Source organism: Podarcis vaucheri (assembly GCF_965113315.1).
Source record: "Podarcis vaucheri genome assembly, chromosome: 10".
NCBI lineage: Eukaryota > Metazoa > Chordata > Lepidosauria > Squamata > Lacertidae > Podarcis > Podarcis vaucheri.
This window is the reverse complement of record NC_138748.1, coordinates 74,545,200-74,559,091: the sequence shown is the minus strand read 5'-3', so window position 1 is coordinate 74,559,091 and position 13,892 is coordinate 74,545,200. Positions and strand designations below refer to the sequence as shown.

The 13,892-nt window shown below is 51.8% G+C and overlaps 1 protein-coding gene across 4 annotated transcripts in view; it reads right to left on the bottom strand.

Annotated features, from left to right (window-relative positions):
• IMPDH1 (inosine monophosphate dehydrogenase 1) overlaps positions 1-13,892 on the bottom strand; it is a 61,580-nt gene that overhangs the window by 34,805 nt on the left and 12,883 nt on the right. For 2 of the 4 annotated variants that reach the window (XM_082239053.1, XM_082239055.1), the window contains exons 1-2: positions 7,008-7,156; positions 6,612-6,710 (exon numbers count right to left, since the gene is read on the bottom strand). In XM_082239053.1, the coding sequence (XP_082095179.1) occupies positions 6,612-6,710; positions 7,008-7,030 (122 nt within the window). In that variant the 5' untranslated portion in view covers positions 7,031-7,156. Of the gene's footprint in view, positions 1-6,611; positions 6,711-7,007; positions 7,157-13,892 lie in introns of those variants that run through there. The other 2 variants (XM_082239054.1, XM_082239056.1) reach the window with 1 other exon arrangement.

The following is a 13,892-nucleotide window of genomic DNA, read 5'->3' as shown; positions in this document are numbered from 1 at the left end:
TAAGTGACTGCAAATGAGTTTATAGAACCCGGATGGGGAATGGGCACCAATGACTGAAACAATGGAAGTCCTGCCCAAAATGAGGAGAGAAGGAAGGAACACAAAATCTGGCAAAACAAATTCAAATTAAGAGGGAGGATTGGGGGAAGGAGTTACCGGAAGAATGAAGACCAACATTAATACATTATTTTTAAATACATCAGAAAACAGAAGTGTGAAAAGGGGTGCCAGAGGGAGACGGCAGAAAAAGGGAAGGAATTATTTGCGTTGGTCTTCACTGCAGAAGATTCTGGACAGGCATCTGTGCCCAAACCAGTTTTGAGGTGTGTCGTGGTGGTTATTTTTTATTTTTATTTTTTAAAGAGGGGCATCTGAAGAATTAAGTCAAGCAGGAATGACAAGAGACGAAGGTCTAGGGCCAAGTGACAAGCGAAGGACAAGTCGTCAGGTCCAGATGGAAGACGTCCAGTTCTAACAGAAATGTGAAAACGCTGATCTTCTAATAAAAAGGGGCGGCTTGTTGCTAAAAATCAATTTCCCTCTTGAGGGGCTGGAAGGCGGCCCGTTTTTAAATGGAGGAATTAGGAGGGAATTACAGACCCACGAGCCCACCACCTCTCTCTGGCAACTTTGTAGGCAGCATTGTTAAAATCCGAATAACGGAACATACGGAAGAACAACCCTGGGCAAAAAAACCAGCAGGGCTTTTGCAGCAGGAAATCTTCCTTCGTCGTGACCTGAGCATCAGCAACCATGGAGAGACGGAGATAATCTGGTATAAAAATTGTATGCAAGTAGCCGGTCCTCCTGAGCCTGATTTCTTGGGCATTAAGTCCCGCTGTGCTTCCAGCTAAGTGTGCACAGGATCGTGACCTTGCAGCACAATCCCAAGCGTGTTTACTCAGAAGCAAGCTGCGTCCGGTTAGGCAGCACTTACTCCTCCGGAAGCATCCAGGGGATTAGAGCCTCCTGTTTTCCGAAAACCTCTAAATTCTCCCAGGGGATGAGGATGGGGCCTCCATACAGGTGAACCTCTGGCTTTAGGAAGAAAAACCAGGAACTAAAGATACGCGGCACATTCTCGCAGCGGAGGGGAGCCGGGGCTGGGGTCTTCCAGGGCCCGGCATTTTTAAACTACTTCCTTAAGCGATCTTGGGTGAATAGTGAGGTGGGTAAGCTTGCACCAGGTAATTCAGGAGTTCCAGAAGGATCGCTTCAAACTGGCTGAACAAGCAGCAATACATCAAACAGAGATCAGTGTCTGCAAGATGATGAAGGGCCTGATGAGGAGCGGTTGAAGGAGGTGGGGGATGCATAGACAGGAAAAGAGGAGACTGAGAGGAGATAATAATACTAATAATTATTATTATTATTATTATTATTTATTTATTTATTTATTTATTTATTTATTTATTTATACCCCGCCCATCTGGGTGGGTTTCCCAGCCACTCTGGGCAGCTTCCAACAGAACACTAAAATACAATAACCTATTAAACATTAAAAGCTTCCCTAAACAGGGCTGCCTTCAGATGTTGCCTAAAAGTCTGGTAGTTCTTGTTCTCTTTCACATCAGATGGGAGGGCGTTCCACAGGGCAGGTGCCACTACCGAGAAGGCCCTCTGCTTGGTTCCCTGTAACTTGACTTCTCGTAGCAAGGGAACCGCCAGAAGGCCCTCGGATCTGGATCTCAGTGTCTGGGCAGAACGATGGGGGTGGAGACGCTCCTTCAGATATACTGGGCCAAGGCCATTTAGGGCTTTCAAGGTCAGCATCAGCACTTTGAATTGTGCTCGGAAACGTACTGGGAGCCAGCGTAGGTCTTTCAAGACCGGTGTTATATGGACTCGGCAGCCACTCCCAGTCACCAGTCTGGCTGCCGCATTCTGGATTAGTTGCAGTTTCCTTGTCACCTTCAAAGGTAGCCCCACGTAGAGCGCATTGCAGTAGTCCAAGCGGGAGATAACCAGAGCATGCACCACTCTGACAAGACAGTCTGTGGGCAGGGAGGGTCCCATCCTGCGTACCAGATGGAGCTGATAAATACATTAACACATCAAACAGAGACCAGTGTCTGCAAGGTGATGAAGGGCCTGATGAGGAGCGGTCAAAGGAGCTTGGGGATGCTTAGCCAGCAAAAGAGGAGACGAAGAGGAGATATGAGAGCAGTCTTCAAATATCTTAAGGGCTGTCACATGGAAGATGGAGCAAGCTTGTTTTCTCCTGCTCTGGAGGGTAGGACTCAAACCAATGGATTTGAGTTACAAGAAAGGAGTTTCCAACTGAACATTAGGAATATTTTTCGGGCGGTTATGATTTGACAGGATTTCTCAGAAGTATGACCGTGATTCTGTACAAGGGGAGAACGGAACCAGGGTGCAGAACACAAACCCAGAGCCTCGCCTTCCCTTTTGACTCAGGAAGCTTCCTCCTTGACCTCCGGCCCATGAACCTCGTCCGGCGGAAGGAGCACAGGCAATCTCAAGGCATTTCTTGCCGCAAAGCGCGGCGATTGCCGTGGGGCATGGATTGCTTTTAAAAGGGGGGTGAAGATGAAATTCAAAGGGATGGAGAAGAGGTCTATTCAAGGCAGCCGGCCATGAAAGCGAAACGGAGCCTCCACAGTCAGCTGCAGTCTACCTCCGAATACCAGGGGCAGGGTAGCAATAGTGGGAGGCGGTTGCTGGACGCCCCCTGCCCCGATCCTTCGGTCCTGGCAGCTGGACCTCCGCAAGGAGAATATTTGCTGCAAGTTTTGCTTACATGCATTCTCTGTGTGTGGCCTTTCCACTGCGAATTCAGAAGAAGGGAAGGGAGGGGGGAGCCACAAACCAAACAGAATACTTTCGAGCCTCAACAAAAGACACCGTTTAAAAAAAAAATGTGGAGGCAACGCGGGGTGGAGGAGGATGACCGTGGTAATCTGATTAATGGATCATCTTCCATCATATGAGGAGAAGCTTAAACTGTTGGGCTTTTATGTATTGGTGGGCGGGGTAAGCAGAGGAACTCTCAACTGTGCCAGAGCAAGAATGCAATTTATAGGAGTGCACAGAGCAGAGCTAAACCACGAGATTCGGTCCCAGCTTGGATCAGACAATTCCAAAAGCTTCTGGTCATGACGGCTGAGCTCTCCCCTCCCTCTCTGGTCCCTAAGGATCAAGAAGATGCACAGCAAAGCATGGAGGCAGCAGGATTTTATGCAACGGCTCACTAAGAAGTCACACTATCCATCACAGCCTGCTTGTGGGTTTTCTAGGGGGGGGGGTTCGGGTTGGCTGCTGCTTCTGCCCTGTAGACCTGAAGGAGCATCTCCACCCCCATCGCTCTGCCCAGACACTGAGGTCCAGCTCCAAGGGCCTTCTGGCGGTTCTCTCCCTGCGAGAAGTGAAGTTACAGGGAACCAGGCAGAGGGCCTTCTCAGTAGTGGCACCTGCCCTGTGGAACACCCTCCCATCAGATGTCATGGAAATGAACAACTACACAACTTAAACATCTGAAGACAGCCCTGTATTGGGAAGTTTTAAATGACTGATATTTTATTGTGTTTTTATATATATTGATGATTGCCCAGAGCGGCTGGGGCAACCCAATCAGATGGGCAGGATACTATTATTATTACTATTATTATTATTATTATTATTATTATTATTATTATTATTATTATATGCTAGACTACGTAGGCCCTTATTGGCCTCATACAGCTATGGGGCAGCTATGTTCTCAAGGAAAAGGAGAACCAACAGGGTTCTAGGATAGTTCTGTAGGTTAGAGTGTGGCGCTGATAATGGCAAGACTACAGGTAACAGACAACTGCCTAGAGACATCACCTTGCCAACAAAGGTCCGTAGAGTTAAAGCCATGGTTTTCCCAGTAGTGATGTATGGAAGTGAGAGCTGGACCATCAAGAAGGCTGATCGCCGAAGAATTGATGCTTTTGAGTTATGGTGCTGGAGAAGACTCTTGAGAGTCCCATGGACTGCAAGAAGATCCAACCTCTCCATTCTGAAGGAAATCAGCCCCGAGGGCTCACTGGAAGGACAGATCGTGAAGCTGAGGCTCCAAGACTTTGGCCACCTCATGAGAAGAGAAGACTCCCTGGAAAAGACCCTGATGTTGGGAAAGATGGAGGGCACAAGGAGAAGGGGACGACACAGGAGGAGATGGTGGGACAGTGTTCTCGAAGCTACCAGCATGAGTTTGACCAAACTGCGGGAGGCAGTGGAAGACAGAAGTGCCTGGCGTGCTCTGGTCCAGGGGGTCACGAAGAGTCGGACACGACTAAACGACTAAACAACAACAAAGACTAGATCAGGTTTCCTGAACTTGGGTCGCCAGGTGCTTTTAGACTACAATTCCCTGATATTATTATTATTATTATTATTATTATTATTATTATTATTATTCTGTTCGCTGGGGATGCTGAGAGCTGTAGTCCAACAATCTCTGGAAAAGACCGAAGTTTAGGAAACACTGGACTCAGTGATCCACCCAACTCTTCAATTCTATTAATCTACAGAGTATGCATTATTTATTTTCTCCCCATAAACGCAACGCTTGGGAGATACCTGCTGAAGCTACTACTCTTCACATAAGAAGGACAAGAACTTAGGGAGAGGCTGCTGGATCAGGCCAGAGGCCCACTGAGTCCATCATCCTGTTCTCGCAGTGGCCGACCGGATGCAAGCAGGATCCGAGGGCCAGAGCATCTCTCCGCGGCTGAGATCTCCACCAACTGGGATGCAGCGCCATCCTGGCTGGGAGCCCCCAAGAGCCCCCTCCTCCTTGAGGATTACTTCTCCGGACCAGAAGCAGCCTGCTTGGAACTCACAGCCGCAGGATGTGGTCCTGAACACTGGCACAACTTGCTTTTCTTAAAATAAAACGAAATGAGTATCCTAGGGGAAAGGGAAAGTCCATTCTTGGTTGCGAGCCCATCGCTGGCAGAAACGCAGCCTCCACTATCTGAGTGACAGAAAACGCCAGGCAGCAACAGAGCAGCGTTCGGGGCCTGGGAGGCGGCTGGACTGCAGCAAAACTGAGGCTCCTGAAAGCCCGGCTGGACACAGTATTAAGGGCACCAGAATCTTTCTTTCCCTGCCATTGAACCCAAAAGGCAGACTCAAACCTGAAAGCTGAAACTCTTATTAATAGATCGCCTTTCCCCACCCAGGCCAGGACTCAAAGCAGCTACTGCAACTTTAAGCAGCACAGCTTACAACCCAAAAAGCTAAAGGCACGTCGAAGGTGAACGATTTAAAATACAATGAAATGTAGAATTAAAACCACAGATCTGTTTAAAACGCAGATGGCGAAAACAGCGCAGGACTATCAGAAACACTTTTCTTTCCAAACAAAACAAAACGCAGTCAGTTCCCAAAGACCTGCTGGAAAATCTTCACCAACCAGTGGAAGGACAGAACGGAGGGAGGCAGTCTGGCTTCCCTTAGCAGGGAGTTCCAAAGTTTCCTGGGAGAAGCCACCACCGAGAAGGCCCTCTCCTGCATCCCCACCCAGTGGGATTGTGAGGGTGCTGGGACTGAAAGAAGGCCCCCCCCCTGAAGATCTCAGAGCCCGGCAGGTTCGCCTGGGAGAAGACGGTGGTTCAGGCAGCCCAGGCCTGACAGTATCGGGCTCTGGAGGTTGTAACCCGAAATTTGGATAGGAGAAACCCTTGCCATGGAAATTCACTCCAAGACCCGGACCGTGATGAAGGGGGAAGATGCTCCCAGCCAGACCCAGGAAGAGGAGGTGGTAGAGGCAGCCCATTCAGAATATTTTTGCCCTCTACCCACCTACCCGCCAACCCCAAAAGCTCAGCAAATTCCTCCTCCCAAGGCTGTCACCAGGTTCCTCAATTAAGAGTTGACTAGGAGGTTTTGCGCAACAAACCTGCTTCCCCCGAAGATTCACTCTTTTTGCCAAAAAAAGGAAAGCGATAAGGAAAAAAACACTTTGGAAAGGCAGGGAGGGATGACGCTTGCGTTGACGCAACTCCAAGTAACCTCCCCACAAACGGACTGGAATGAAATTGCATTGAACGGCCAACGCTGCCTAACGTTCCTGCACCCAAATCCGAACAGCGGGGCCTCCTGGAAGCGCAGAGAGTGACCAGCAGCCCATTTCACAGATTTCCGTGCAGGAAAAGCAAGGCAGGCCCTGTTGGCAATTGCAGAGGTTCGCTGGCTGAACTGTTCAGCAGAGCCAACCAAGGGGTCCCCCAACAACATTTCTGCCGTGCCCCATCTGCTCTTTGCAGGGCCTGGCCAGAGATTCTGATCCGGAGGTTCAGGTTGGGGACTAGGTTGGGGTTGACTGCTGGGGGGGGGGCGGGGAGAGGGATGCAGCGGAAGGTGTGGGGCAGGATCTCCTTGGGGACAGGAGGAGGACCCCTGCCATCCATGCAGGGAAGGGGCTCCTTGCCATGGGGCGATGCCAGCCGTCTCCATCCGCCCCTGGCGCTTGGACAGGTGGTGCGGAGTCGCCCTTCCTAGCCGGGGACCCTTTTCCTTGGGGTGTCATCTTCCGGGGGGGCCCCCAGGCAGGGTGCGTGCAGAGGGACCCAGCTGTGAGCCACGTGGGGAGGAGACCCCGCCCCCTTGCCCCCCCTTACTTGTAGGTGAGTCCGTCGGCGATGGCGAAGAGCTGCTGCGCCGTCAGGCCGTCCTCGGGGACGTAGCCGGTGCCGCCGCTGATCAGGTAGTCGGCCATGCTGCGGAGGCAAGGGAGAGAGAAGAGAGGCCGGTCAGCGCTCTGCACATGCTCGGGGGCCGCCTGTCCAGCCAAGGAGCCGCGGGGGCCAGGCGGCGGGGCTGGCCCTGCCTGGCGCACGGACGAGGGCGCACGGACGAGGGCGCACGGCGCCTGCCCGGGGAGTTGGGTGGGTGCTCGGGCACCCGGGGCGCCCAGGCGCCGCCGATGCCACCAGCAGCAGCCGCCGCCCCGGCCCGGCCCGCTTCCTGCCTCGCCTCCTCCCCGGCCGTGCGCTCCCCCTGGCGCGCCTGCCTACCTGAGCGGCTCGCCTTCGCCCATGGCGCCGCCGCCGCCGCCGCCGGGCCGGGCTCGCCTCCGCCGCCGCTTCCTCGTCGTCGTCGTCCGGCGGGCGGGCGGGCGAGCAGGCAGGCGGGCGGGCGGGCGGCTTCCTCGGTCCGCCGTTGGCTGCGCTCGGCGCCCGCCCTGCGCTCTCTGCGCCGCCGCCGCCGCGCAGCGGAGCCACCAAGCGGCGCCCAAGAGGAGGAGGAGGGCGGAGCGCGGGGCGAGGACAGCCCGGGACGGCGGCTCCTCCCTCCGGCGAAGGAGGGAGGGAAGGAGAAGGAGGATGGGGAGGAAGGGAGGAAGGAAGGAGGATGGGAAGGGAGGGAGGGAGGGAGGGAGGAAAAGGAAGGAGAGAAAGAGGAAAAGGAAGAAGGATGGATGGAAAAGGAAGGAAGGAAAGAAGGAAAGAAGGAGAAAGGGAAAGGAAAGGGAAAAGGAAGGAGGGAGGGAGGGGGGAAAGAAGGAAGGAAGGAGGAGATGGAAGGAGGATGGGGAGGGAGGGAGGAAAAGGAAGGAGAGAAAGAGGAAAAGGAAGAAGGATGGATGGAAAAGGAAGGAAGGAAGGAGAAAGAGAAAGGAAAGGGAAAAGGAAGGAGGGAGGAAAGAAGGAAGGAAGGAGGACATGGAAGGAGGATGGGAAGGAAAGAAAAGGGGGAGGAAAAAGAAGGGAGGAGAAGGAAGAAGTAAGGAGGATGGGGAGGGAGGAAAAGTAAAGAAGGAGAAGGGAGGGAGGGGGAGAAGGAATGAAGATGCAAAGGAAGGAAAGAAAAGGAAGGAGAGAAAGAGGAAAAGGAGAAGGATGGAAGGAAGGAAAAGGAAGGAGAGAAAGGAAAAGGAGAAGGATGGAAGGAAAAGGAAGGAAGGAAGGAGAAAGGAAAAGGAAGAAGGCAGGGGGTTCCTGCTTCCTGGTGCCCAAGGAGGCCTCAGAAGGAACCCCCATCCACCCTCCGGCCGCAATTGTGCTCCCCCTCCCCCAAAGAGGAAGTGCAGGTTTTGGGTCAGGCAGGCGCCGCTCTTTGGGCAAAAGCAGACAGGCTGACAAGCAAAGGAAAGCTCTTTGGCATCCAAACGGGGGAACCAGCAAAGGACTTAAGGGTCTGAGAACCCAGGTCGGAACGTCGGAGCGACGCTGGTTTTAACTGGGGTCAATGGGCAGGCAGCTCCCCAGTGAATCCTGGGATTGGGGAGCTGGAAGGGACCGTGAGGATCATCTAGTCCAGGGATCGGCAGACTTTTTCAGCAGGGGACCGGTCCACTGTCCCTCAGACCTTGTGGGGGGCCGGACTATATTTTTTGGGGGGGAAAGAGAGAACGAATTCCTATACCCCACAAATAACCCAGAGATGCATTTTAAATATAAGGACACATTCTACTCATGTAAAAACATGCTGATTCCTGGACCATCCGCGGGCCGGATTGAGAAGGCGATTGGGCTGGATCCTGCCCCGGGCCTTAGGTTGCCGACCCCTGATCTAGTCCAAGGCAGGAGTCTTTTGTCCAACGTGGGAATCAAACCCAGCAGCCATTTTACAGAATCCTAGGATAGGGTTACCAGACGTCCCCGGTTTCTGGGGACAGTTCCCAGATTCACCAATCTGTCCCCGGACAAAATCTGTCCCTGGAATGTCCCCGGATTTATGCCTGGGGACTTCCGGTGGGCAACATGGTGGGCGCCATGGCAGTGAGTAGCACTGGAGGTCCCGGCCACATCAACGTTCCAGCCAGCCAATCCACTGGCTGGTGTTGGGGCTATTTAAACTGAGGCGCAAGCCAAAGAGCTTTGTTCTGGCTCACTTCCTTGATCAACGCTCACCCCGAACTCGCGCAGAGCCGCCCACAGCAGAAGAGCCTGTGGCGCTCCAACGGGCTCTGAGCCACTCGGCTGCCTTGTTATGTCCTGAAGTTCTCACCCTGGGCCAGCAGGGGGATACTGTAGATAGTTCAGGTCCACATATGCAAATAAGAAAGTGATGTTCAGTGATTGGATAGTTACAGAAAATGGTTACTGTTGCGTTGTAGTGGAGCTCTATATAAGCAGGCCGGCTGAACCCTTCAGTTCAGTTCTGTTCTGGCCTGTGAATAAACAAGAGCTGTCTGAAGAATCGCTGTGTCGTCTGATATGTTCACCCACAACTTAACATGCCTTGTGTGTGTGTGTTTTAATGCATGTTTTCCCAAGACCAGCGAGCGCCTCTATTCAATCTCTCTCCACACACAACCCGCCACCTTTTTTTTAATTTGCATTTGTGTGTTTGTCGATGGGCTTCTCCGCCTGCCTTGTGTTGAGGAGTGCGCTCCACAACTTTGGGGATTCCCCCCCAAAAAAAAAAACAGGTCAAGAACTTTGGGCAACCCTTTTCTAAAACAATAAAGCATGGAATTCAGGAAAAAAAGGAAAGAGAAAAAGAAAGTGTCCCTGGATTCCTTGAAAAAATCTGGTAACCATATCCTAGGACTCTGCCTTGCTTATTTTAATCTTTGGAATGTTTTAAATAGTTGGGTTTTTATATTTATTTTTTAAAAAAACCCTTCTGCTGATAATTTTTTTGCTTTATTCATTTGGAAAAGCGCTTTGAGGTTGTTGGGCCTTTTTAAAAACAAGTGGGATGTAAATCTTAAGGATCAAATATATCAATAATCAAGTTTAGAAATGCTTTTTAAATTTTAAAAAACACACATACTGTTGTTAGGCAGTGCTACAATTTGCATTTTGGGGCAATTGATCACTCCTCCCCGCTTTGTGGACAGCTTGATGAAGTGAGCTGTATCTTCAGCCATGATGAAAGGGTTTCGGGTGCTGGAAATACTCTTTGTTGTTTTGCTGCAATGGATTTGCATGACTGCGCCCCCCCCCCACCCCCGCCAATCTGATAATAGGGTTGACCTTCATTCCCCAGAAGCCATGACAACTGCCGCGAGAGTTTCTTTAATATTATTCAGAAGCGACATGGTAAAAGTAAAGGTAAAGGGACCCCTGACCATTAGGTCCAGTCGTGGCCGACTCTGGGGTTGTGGCGCTCATCTCGCTTTACTGGCCGAGGGAGCCGGCGTTCAGCTTCCGGGTCATGTGGCCAGCATGACTAAGCCGCTTCTGGCGAACCAGAGCAGCGCACGGAAACGCCATTTACCTTCCCGCCGGAGCGGTACCTATTTATCTACTTGCACTTTGACGTGATTTCGAACTGTTAGGTGGGCAGGAGCAGGGACCGAGCAACCGGAGCTCACCCAGTCGCAGGGATTTGAACTGCCGACCTTCTGATCAGCAAGTCCTAGGCTCTGTGGTTTAACCCACAGCGCCACCCGCGTCCCAAGCGACATGGTATCCATCACCTAATATCGGGTGGAGGCTGGAGCAAACTTGTTCTCTCCTGCTGTGGAGGGAAGGACTTCAAGTTACAAGAAAGGAGATTCCCACTAAATCCAGGATTGGGCTGGATGACCCTTGGGGGTCCCTTTGACTCTAAAATTTCATGGTTCCATGAGGGTTCTTGTGATTATTATTATGCTTTCCTGCGCTCAAGTCATGCGCTTGTGGAGAGGCCAGGATCTCCGTGCAGTTAATTGGCCTAATTGACCACGAGGTGCAGAATTATTCCAGACTGGCTTCCTCTGCAGCTAAATTCCTTCCTCACATGATTTCAGAACTTGCCGCCATTCAAGAATCCCTTTAATTTCATTGACGGATGTGAAGAGCCCCGGGCTGGATCCTGCCAGTGGCCTCTCTTGTGCAACATCCTGTTCTCAAAGTTGGCAAGCAGATGCCCATTCTGGGAGACCCACAAGCAGGATCCGGGCCACCCTTTGAAAGGGCCATGGCTCAGGGAGAGGACTCCTGCCCCCATGCAGAAGGTCCCCAGCTGCAACTCCCAGCGGCAGGGGATCTCCGGGCAGGGCTGGGGGAAATTCCCTGCTTGGAAAATTCACTGCCGGTCAGAGTAGGCTCTACTGAGCTGGATGGATCAATTTATTACTCATCCCATAAAATTATACACCTCTCGTCTTTAAGGTGGAGCCGGGGGGGGGGGAGGCGGGGACTTGAGCAGCTTCCGAAAACGATAATAAAAGTATCCGTAAGAAAAGTTCACAGCAGTTATTTTAAAGCTTTCCAAAAGTGGAACTAATAATAGGCTAAAAGTAGATTAAACCACAGACGTGGGTGGCATTGTGGGTTAAACCACAGAGCCTAGGACTTGCCGATCAGAAGGTCGGCGGTTCGAATCCCCGCAATGGGGTGAGCTCCGGTTGCTCGGTCCCTGCTCCTGCCAACCTAGCAGTTCGAAAGCACCTCAAAGTGCAAGTAGATAAATAGGTACCACTCTGGTGGGAAGGTAAAGGGCGTTTCCGTGCGCTGCTCTGGTTCGCCAGAAGCGGCCTAGTCATGCTGGCCACATGACCCGGAAGCTGTACGCCGGCTCCCTTGGCCAATAAAGCGAGATGAGCGCCGCAACCCCAGAGTCAGCCACGACTGGACCTAATGGTCAGGGGTCCCTTTACCTTTAGATTAAACCACACATCAAGTTTCTAAACATCTGGGCGGGCTTGTCTAAACAAGAGTGCTTTCAGCAGGTGCCAAAAGGCGAACGATGCTTGATCTCAATAGGCAAGGAGTTCCAAAGGGGAGGCGACTGAGTTCTTACAAAGGCGGACGGGGAATTATGGGTCACCTGTAGCAATGCCAGTTCCACCGATTCTAGCAGCCACGTGGGCACATCTGGGGTAGCAAATTGGCAGCCCATCTGAACAGCCCAGGTGTTCTGTGCTGGCAAGGCCTCACCCTGTCAGCACTTTTGCTGCAGCATCCTGCACTCACTGCAGCCAAACACGATGGCCTGGTAGCAGAAGACAGCTCTGCTCCTGTGGTCAAGGAAACCACCCTGAGTCTGACTGCAAAGCAAGGAGCAGAGGAAACCACGGGGGACAGAGAAAAACCTTGGGACTCGGATCTCGAATCCGTGACTCAAGCCAGCTCTTCCCCTGACTCCTTTCCATCCGTATGAAAATATCAGAGGAAGTGAAATCAATCCGGCGAGCAAATTCTGCCCGTGTGGTTTGCATTTAATTTCCATTTCAAACTCTTGCAAACCTTTTTGGGAGAGGCTTCCTGGACTGCCCTGACCTTCCCCTACCAAACTGCCATCACACACTTCTTCCTTTTTTTCCAGGCAGGAAAAGCTGGTCAGGTCCAAAGCACAAGGGTTTTCTTGGCTTGCAAACAGGAGTTTCATGTATGTCCCCCGAGGAGAGTCCCGAGTTCGAGGGAGAAGTCGAGGCAGGCAGATTGCACGCCTAGTGCTCAGGCCAGCCACTCCTGGGCTCAGCACCCCTTGTCAAAGGGGCTTGATCCTGCAAGGGCAGGCACTGCTTCTTAATGCAGACACAACTTTCAATGTGTGCACCCTGGCTGCGTGTACTCAGCAGTGACACCAATGCACTCTGCACATCCTCAGAGGCCGTTCCTTTTCTTTCCTTCTTGGGGTGAGCCCTGGCGCTGAAAGCCGTTTTTGGAGTGGAACTGATGCTCAAAGGGAAGCCCTAGAGACACTCCTCTTTCCTGAGGGGTCTGTTGGCCGGGAATGAGAATGAATTCCCTTAGGGGATGTGCCTAAGGGTAATGGGCTCTGCCGTCCCCTCAAGAGCAAAGGCACCAGGAGTCCACTTGCCAGTTCAGCAGAACCACATCCAACTGCATTTCGAGGTTCATGGGTCACTGGCCAAAGGGAGGCAGCGGAACTGAGGGAGAGCAATTTGGGCTCCTTCTGATCCAGGGCCTTGCCTTGACTTCTGTCTTGAACGCTTGGCTCTGCTTGGGGGTTATTATTATTATTATTATTATTATTATTATTATTATTATTATTCTCATCTGGCTGGGTTTCCCCAGCCACTCTGGGCGGCTTCCAACAGAACATTAAAAACAAAATAAAACTTCAAACATTCAAAACCGTCAACCTCCTGATTGGCAAGTCCTAAGCTCTGTGGTTTAACCCACAGCGCCACCCGCGTCCCCTTTTTTACCTATAGCGGGGTTTATTTTAGGGGGCAGGCTTTACTGTAGGGGCAGAACCGAGTTATTTGTGATGCAGTTGGTCAATTCGTTAAGTACTTTACTTACTTACTTACTTACTTGATGGGGGGGGGACTGACCTCCTACATTCCCATAGTGCCCAGACCTGGATGCAGGAGTCTTTGTGAAGTCTGACCAGGGCAGAATGGAGGGTACCCTGTCTTTCCTGGAAGAATTGCATCTGGCAGGACGATTCGGATGGCCGTCCCTATGCAGACACTGGATTAAAAACAGCAGCGCATTCCCCTCCCGGCCTGTTTGCTCAGGGTCTCCTGCAATGTGGATTAACAGCTTCCTCCTTGCAATGTTTCCCCTCCTTATTGTTGCAGCCATATCAATGGGTGACCTCTGAATTGTACCTCATTTACAGGACAGTTCCTGCTCCAAAGAGAGGGCTTTCATCATGGGGTTTTCTCTCATTTTTGTCCTTAGCAAAAAACTAAAAACATAGCAGGTTTGTAGCCAGCATACATGAACCTTCTGACAGTGCCTGCCTGGAATCCATAGCCAGGGAGTACCAAAGGATAGACACGAAAGGTTTGCGCTCTTACAAATGCGGAGCGGGGTTTTGTGTGGCCCCTGTAACAGGACCAGTTCTACAGGTGGTCCAGCGGCCGCTGGTGGGCTAAACTGGTCCCGAGTTGTTAAGGACTTCCTATACCAGGAGTAAGTAATGCCTTGAAGCTGGCCCGGTAGCAGCTCTGCAGCCTCTGCAGCCTCTGCAGTAGGCAGCTGGCACCTGAAGACTTGAAGAAGCAAGAAGCTGCCCTTGGCGGCTGTGCCCCAGGAATGCCAACC